The following is a 9,042-nucleotide window of genomic DNA, read 5'->3' as shown; positions in this document are numbered from 1 at the left end:
TCAATTTAATTTTGTGTAAAGTTCATTTCCAAAATATCCTCAGCATCAAACGGCCACTGGTGATATTCCGCTGACGTAAGAATTAACATACAGATGTTCTACCCGATTTTACCTCACAGTAATTCGCAAATCCTTATATCCGTTATGATAGCAAACCGTCGCATTGCGCGTCCGTTGTTTACTTGCCTTGACTGACTGTCTATTATGACGTCACCTTGTTTTGGAGTCGCGAAGAGTTATTTACGTCATTGTTTACGAATCAACAAATCAGAGGCGATTATTTGAAATAGAGGGAATGTTCTCTAGACATTATTCCTAGCCGGTCAATTAAAAAAAAAATATTGACCGGTCAATATTTTTCGGACGAGCTAATATTACAATTATTGACTATTCGTCTATATAGATTTATTTAGTGAGAATATACTACTGAATATAACAAATATATATATATATATATATATATATATATATATATATATATATATATATATATATATATATATATATATATATATAAAGTTCGAATATGCAGGAACTTTGAGGTAAATACGGGACAAATTCAACCTTGACAGTTTTGACAATAATAACAGGAGGGCTTCTCTGAATCACAGTTGCACATTTTGTGATGCCCTATTTTTCTTTTTTTTTCTAAGGTATTTTTTTTAAATCTACACATTCAGCTTAAACAAAAATGTAAACAAATATTTGGGGTCTATATATTTCTTTCAGCGGTACGGTGTATTTAATATGACTGCAATGAAAGTGAAAAATGCAAATAAATCAATTTTCGTTCTTTAATTTGTTATCGGAGGGAACCATGGCAATCAATACAATTTAAAAGAAATAAAATCCAGATACAAAATTAAGTTATCATCACAATATGTTTAGCCATTACATGGGTACGATAAGGCAACTGTCAGCGATCAATTTTGCTAAAAGTCTTCTGAACACCCCTCCCCCGCAAAATGTAGTTTCTAACTTAACTCTGTAATACTTCCTTTTTAACTTTTCAATTTAATAAAGTTTATTTGGCATTGTAATATAGATCTTCGAGTTGAACAACTGCATTTGCCAGAGTATTATAATAAGGTTAATAAGTCGATTGAAATACGTAGTCTTGATGCTTGAAAACAGAAAAGATAAAGTCATAATTCAAGAGATAGTATAGATCCCTTGATCAATTCATGAAATCAAAATGTTTTAAATCAGGAAACTAAATTTCATTCAACAATGCAAGAAAGTGACCATTAACAATGCATATACTAGAGATCATATCTTTGTTGATGATTTAAAAAAATTGCAAAGAAATATTGTGATTTTTTTTAATCCCTCAAATGCAGCCAGTCTTGCTAAATTAATGCTGGGCTTTGATAACGATAACTAAATTTCAAACCTTGTACGTTATCTTGAGTTGGAATTACATGTTTCATGGACCAGCAACTGACCACCGTTTCTCCTACAATATTTGACAGCTTCAATGGATCATCTTCATTTAGGTCAAAAACTCCAATCTAAAAACATAAATTATTCTTTAACTTGAGATATTGACATTGTAAACAGATCAAGAATAATTTGTAAATTGATTATTCTAAACCAAAACAAAATAGTTCGATCATGTTATTCATAACTGTGTTTCTATTAAGTAGATAAGATTATTTCCCTTAGCTTTTTTAAAGGAAAAAAAGTATTAACAAGCTGTTGATTAAACTATTCTATTTGACTTTGACCTTTTTCAGAAAGAGGTTTTGCTAGCCTAGGACATTCCGTATAATAGAGTTATAAAGGGATTTTTCAAAGGACTAGCTAACACCCTGTATCTCATATTTGTGCCTTCATATTTGGTGAGAATGGGGCCCCAGGAGTCCAGAGGGAGTCTTTGATTTTTATTCGATTAGTACCACGGAAACCAGGAATAAAATAAAGACCCACATTGGTTGGAGAAAGAATGAAATTATTATTTATAATGCAAATACTTCCAACACGCTTGCTCATCTTTTTTAAACAGAGCATAAAATGCTTTGATTGTCCTTACATATCGCTGAATCGGGAGAAACTTTCTTTTGTTTTAAATATCATATACTGTAAAACGAGAAAATATGGCGCACTACAAATTTTAGCGCCTTTGGCGCAACTGCCTCTGAGCGCTAAAATTAATAGTGCGCCAACGATTTTCCATATGTATTATATTTCTTCAAGTTACAAAACAATAACGTCAGTCCATTTTAAGGCTATATAGCAGTGTTCATTTAAATAACAGATGCTGTTGGTTCTGTTTGTTTAAACAATTACACAGGTTAACGGTATGGGTTATCGGGTATAAGTGCCTAAACATGGATTAATTAATTCAATTTTAACTGCGTTTTAATATCTCTCATTAGCACCTTGAAAATTGGGCTTCTCCCCATGCCACTACCATTTAGCGCTTCGAGGTGAAAATGTGATTAAGCGTGGCGATCGTTAACGCTGACAATACATGATTGATCTTAATTTCTTTGATTTCTGATTAGTGGATATAAGGATAACAAAACAATACCTATTTTTTTGTGTTTTTACTGGAAAAAGATTCTCTCGTGGTGATCGAAACTCATGGTAAATGTAGCATTCGATTTCACTTTTAGTTTCGGGACTCTTCTAGTGTTATCCAAGTCGACATGTTAAACTCAATTTTTTTTACCAACCAAAATTACACATCATCGCCAATAAATGTTTTCATATCTATCATATCTATCTACTGACGATTTACACAAAAGTAAGTGTATTGTTCTCAACGACAGTTTACCGTGCATGCGAGATAGAAATCAAAGTCGCTGTGTTCACGTGCTTGAGTGAACACAGAACTAAATTTTGGGCGTGATCGTTTATAAACAACAACATTTTTTGTATCCTTTTTTCAAAGAAGAGATGCATGCGCTAAAATATAATTGCACCAATGTACTGGCACTTAAAATATGTATGCGCCAAATTCTTTTCGTTTTACAGTATCTGTAATTAATATATTTCTTTCCTAGTTGAAAATTTCTATTTACTAATTAGCTATAAAAAGAATAAGGCTTAAAACAGAATTTGAACGAGTGTGATATAAACCTGGTAGTTGCTGAGACCTAAGGTTTTCCTTCACATAAAATGCATTTAATGGACATTGCCTCAAGATCATTTGTATTTCTGAATGAACTAGAGCTGAGCTCGTTGCAAAGCAACGAGTAGGTCTTCCGTCGCAACTTCGTGTCGCGAAATGATTGTCTATCAGTCTGATTAAAACACCTCCTTCTCCTGACACTTGTCAGAGCCTGACAGATCCTGTATTGATAAAAGGTCATCTTTACACGACCATTTCTTCTTACCAATTAGAGCTTTAGAAAATTGATTGGAACTCTTCAAATGGAGACAAAATAAATTAATTCATGCCTGTTTTCTATGTAACCTCTAGATTGAGTATTGCACCACTCATTAAACAGATAAAGGCATATCTTTGCTAAGTAGGTGTTTATTTAGATTGTATGCAAATGTGGAGGTCAAGTGGAGATAGTCTGTTATTGATACAGGTCTATCAGAACCCGGCGAGTGTAAGGAGAAGGGAAATGGTTTTTAATGATACTGGATTATCAATATGATAATAGTAAGTTCAAGAAATCGAAAACGAGACTCAATTTCAAAGTATTTTTTTCATACCAGGCAAGTTCTTCGTTTAACTTACTTCATGTTTAGGATAACTTTAAAAAGTACATCATTTATGTACATGTATATAATTAATTTATTTATAATAAAAGTGTGGATGTGGCAGTGGGGGAAATGACCCAAAAATCAATTTTCTAAGCGTTAACTTAAGGAAATTTTGGTTGAGAGAAAGGGGGGCATTGCTCCCACTGGACCATCTAAAAGGTACTGTTAGCAAACTCACAAATGATATACCGCTAAGAAAGAAGTCATTACTCGTGTATTTCTCTATTAGAGAATAATGGATGGTTCTTTTTCTTTAGTGAGTCATACAAGACAGGGTATATTTACAGGTCACAAGTAATCTTTATGTCAAACTCTAGCTTTTACTCATTTCCATTAAGACAAGATATGACACATGTTTAATATGACTTTGAACTTGCGCAACTGACCATGGGTCAAGTTCATGACACATCATCGGTCATCAGGAATCTTTACATGAAATAGACACTCCCAAGAATGTTTCTCCTTAAATTACTTAGAGACAAATCATAACACACCCTCAGGTCATAAGCAATCTTTGTGTGAAGTAAAAATTCCAAAGTGGACCTGAAACAAATTTTGGACTTTCCTGCCAGTGACCTTAACTTTGTCCAAATGACCTTGGGTTTAGGTCATGACGCTTCGTCAGGTAATGAGTAATATTTGTATGAAGTAAGAACACTTCCAATGTTTCTCCATCAGAACGATATAGACCGGACACGACGTACGGACGGACAAGGCGATTTTTATCTATCCCCCCTCTTCATTTTATTTTCGTGGGGTATAAAAATCCTCTTCGCCCGTTTTGTGCGGCACAAAAAAGACCTATATTTTTCAATTATTTCTATCATATCACATATAAATATACATGTAAATGTATGATTTGTATGCACATTTGAGTTCTTCTCATCATCGTCGGAAAGGATAAGAAACCCTTGGGGTCCATTAATGTATTTTCATGGGCATTTGTCAATTTGCATCATTAAATGATTTCCAAGCGGTAAGCTATCAAAGCTTTTGAGATGTTACATGTAGATATTGAATTTCTATAGATTTAAATTTAAGGTTAGGAAAAACAACACTTTTTATACAGTAAAAAAAAAAAAAATCTAAAATAGCTTTATGTACGCGTACACATAAATAAGAAGATGTAGCGAAAGCTATAAAGACTTTATTTCTTCTGTTCTAGACTTTTTCAGAGTTAACAAGCTACAAGTTAACAATCTCCTATTTTGACAAGCTAGATTAAAAATAAAATATTCAGCTGAGTTTTAGGTCACTTAATCTGCATTACAACCTCATACTACACAACTTCAATGATTTTTTTTATCAATGTGCATATAACAATAAGTAAAATCCCCAAGAACAAATATCTATCGCAATTAAATGCATACATACGCCAACGCAACTTCTCGGGCCTTTCCGGCAAGCTCGGAAAAACACTTCGAATGTATTACCTAGGCGTCCATGACAACCCCCCCTTTTTATAAAACTTGATATACTGTAATTACAACACCTTTTATGATCTGTTGAGATGTGAGCTATACTTCATTAAAGGTATCAATATACACTAGAATATAACACAGAAACGACATACAAGACTTCTTGCCGATACTTATTTTAATGGGAAGCGACTCCATTTTGTATAAAATTCTAACATCCGGTGATGTTAATACATTCGAGGTGTTTTTCCAAACTTGCCGGAAAGGCCAGAGATGTTGCAATTGCCTGTACCGCATGTGTTAATTTGATATTTGATTTTTTTATCCTGCCTTGAACGCTTGGAGACTGTTTCATTTTCTTAATTCGGCTAAATAATGCTTCAAATTTTGAGCTCCCCTCTCTCTCTCTCTCTCTCTCTCATTCTCATTTTATGTGCAACCTTATGAAGACGTCAACTACTTTCTACGATATCTATAAAACCTCTCAGCAGTATTTAGCGGAAATATTCGTGGGTAAATAAAAAAAATCTTAAATTGAAACACAAGTTAATCTTACATGTACCGGTCAAAATCTAGAATAAACAAATAGTTGGAATCGTACAAAATATCAATAAACATGCACGTGTGATAAAATACATGTAGAAGAACACGAAGCTACCGCGGATCACTTGTCCACTCGCGCGGGATCTCCTTGGCTATGTTCTAGGGGTGATCATCATTTTAAGGTTTAATCTTTGTGGTTTTTCGTTGTTTATCTATAACATTATTAGTACATGTATAGTTTTTAGAACATTTTAGAATTACAAATTCACTATTGATTTATGTCTGATGATTTTTCTGATTTGGAATAATATCGCTTTTATCAATTTTTAGAGGGGCTTCTCAATTCTAATGTTTAAATAAATAAATTGAAGGTGAACAAACTTTAAGAACATAAAATTGAAACAGTTCTTGTATATATATATATCTTGTTATTAGATAACCGCTGACCTCTAGGTAGTGCAGCCGCGACCGATTTCCTCGGCCGCGGATGAGGGATCGGATACTTTACGTAAAGGTAAAACACACATAAAGAGCTCAGAACCCAGGAAGATTTACAATGTTTGCAGTATGATGACTAAACTCTAATTAATATAAGTTTTTCCCCCTTTAATCCCTCAGTTGATCTATCTGTCTGATACTGCTTCAGTTTGAGAATGGCATTGCTTTTATGATTAAACAGAACGATTTCTTACTGACACTCTATCGTTTAATTCAAATTAAGAAGAGTAAGCTTTAATGTCAATGTGTACGATTCTTGTGTATATGACAGACGCGATTCTTGTGTATTAGATAACCGCTGACCGCTAGGTAGTCCAGCCGCGACCTTGGCGATCGATTTCCTCGGCCGCGGGCGAGATGGGTTATGTAATGACGCACACAACTAAGAATTTAGGTCGATTTGAAATGCTTGCAGTAAAATGACTCAAATCTATTTCATGGAAGTTATTTTTTTTAAATCTAGTTTATGTATCTAACTAGATAAGAAAAAGAACGTTTATATTTTCTCGTTTTTGTTTTTCTTAACGGTTGTCCACTATAGGACCTAAACAGAGGTGACTCCTAAAAAAGGCTGTAAGAAAAACATGTACACGTATACTTTTTAGACACTTTTTCAAATGAATCAAAGCATCCCGTATATGCTGGTACACTTTCAGCTGTTAATATATGTACGTTATGCGCATGAAGACGATTCACTTACTTGCCAAATGAATACAGGTACATGTTAACAAGACAAGCTTTTTACACTCATATTATGCATTACCGGTACAAAATAATTTTGTAACGACATTGATAACACAATAATGAACAACTTTTCTATAGACAGCTATAGCGAGATATTAACCATTTTAGAGTTATAAAGCGAAGACTTTTAAGGGCTCTAGATCCCTAATTTTAGGGGCCAGCCCTTTGTCAGTGGTGTCAAGTGAAAGCCCTTGATATTTTGCACATATTTTGTTCAATATGTGTTTAGAGAAAATTTTAAACTAAAGAGCTACATAACAAAAACACAACCAAAAATCAGCATTTTTTGAAACACAAATTCAAATTAATTTTTTGAAACTTTAGAGGAGGAAAATTGTAAAAACAAAACTCGGAGGACAACGTTCAAACTCTCTATTTCTAAGATTTGTGACTTTGTAACACATGCTGTGAGCGGTTTCAGAGCCTTTGGGTGCACAAGAATGCCTATATTTTTGGGGAAAAGGGGAATAACTCGGTACCGGAAGTGTAGATTCCAACGATTTTCCTTAGATATTGAGAAATAGTAAATACCAATAAGCTATGAAAACTTGAACTTTATAGGACAACAAACAAGCAAGATATTTGAGTTTTAAAAAACGTCTAGAAGAAAAAAAAGAATAAAAAGAATTACCAACAGAATCAGTACAAGGTCTTCCGTTGAAAACGGAAGACCTTAATTATAAGTTTTTCGTCGTGTGATAAATCATTTAATTTTGTGTGTACTTTGACATATCTATATATGGACGTTAAATACATGTATATGTCAATATGCATACATGTGCATGTATTAAGCACATATAAGTACATAATGCTAATGTTTGTATTTGTAAACTTTCAATCATACAATCTTTTAGATGTGTTACTTGTGCATTATGAATGTTTATCATGCAATATTCCCGTTACTCCTTTGAGGACATTTAATGATCAATAAAGAATTTGAATTGAAATTTATAGCTTTAAAAAACTACTAGTATTGGATAATTATGATGTTATATCTTAAAAGACTTTATAATTTGTAAAAAAAAAGAATCTGTTTAATAGATATCGGATAATTCCGGCACTCGGTTTCAAAACAGATCATAAGTGTCTGATACATGTATATACAATATAGAACACATGCAGACAAGGAATATAGCAAGGATAGTGCACCAGTGTTGACTGGAATACACGCAAATACTTTCAGCGAGGTGGTAGTGGTTGTAGAAGAGACATAGATTTATAACATCGATACTGATCAAAACAAATAGTGCAACATTAATTAAAATCAAGGAATAAATATTTGCACACTATTTTTTTCTTTAAAATATGCTTTGGTATGTAGAAAAGGGGGGGGCTGTTGTCAAGCCACACCTTTCCTGGATTGTCTTTTTTCTTTAAACAATAAATTGTTATATACACATGTATGCATCCATGTGCTAGTCATTTATAGTTAACAATATCTGACATTTTGCTGCCGGAACAAAGGTTCAGTTCTCTTAAATCTATTACAATTTTGCAAGTCAATAAAGCGTGGGAAACTTTGTTAGGGCGAAGCATATAGTTACCATAGAAAAAAACCTACTAGCAAGTCCATGCATGGATTAAGAGGAGAAAATCGCCCACCCCCTGCCAAACAAAGATATCTCTCAAAGCCCCCTCCCCCATGGGGAATTTTCTGAATCCGGGATCGTCCTGTACATTAAGTGGGCATTTCACACATGTGTATCCACGGTGACATGTAATGTGTTTCTATAATAGAGAGGATGCCTTCAAGATCAATAAAAATTACCTAAAAGAAGGGGTCTGAAATATAGTTTTGTGGGAGGGGGGGCTTCTGACCCCCTCCCTCAAGATCTACACATATAGTTGCCAACTGTAGGTATCTACGAAAATATATATAATGCCAACTGACTTCATTTCATGTACACACCACCTCCTTTACATAAAATGTTGTAAATTATTGAGTTATTGGACAAAGAGGAGGCATATTTCAGGTGTTTGAGTGGAGTAGTATATATATATATATATATATATATATATATATATATATATATATATATATATATATATATATATATATATATATATATCATACATGTGGTGTATATTACCCGTGTGATAAACCTTTGCTTTATCAAAC

The 9,042-nt window shown here is 33.4% G+C and overlaps 1 protein-coding gene across 1 annotated transcript in view; it reads right to left on the bottom strand.

Moving 5' to 3' along the window:
* LOC128171913 (transient receptor potential cation channel subfamily M member 2-like) overlaps window positions 1-9,042 on the bottom strand; it is an 89,431-nt gene that overhangs the window by 41,443 nt on the left and 38,946 nt on the right. The window contains exon 7 of the mRNA XM_052837686.1: window positions 1,394-1,511. Coding sequence (XP_052693646.1) covers window positions 1,394-1,511 — 118 coding nt within the window. The remainder of the gene's footprint in view (window positions 1-1,393; window positions 1,512-9,042) is intronic.

The sequence above is a fragment of the Crassostrea angulata genome, chromosome 2 (assembly GCF_025612915.1).
Source record: "Crassostrea angulata isolate pt1a10 chromosome 2, ASM2561291v2, whole genome shotgun sequence".
In the NCBI taxonomy this organism is placed as follows: Eukaryota; Metazoa; Mollusca; class Bivalvia; order Ostreida; family Ostreidae; genus Magallana; species Magallana angulata.
This window is presented reverse-complemented; position numbering and strand designations above follow the sequence as displayed.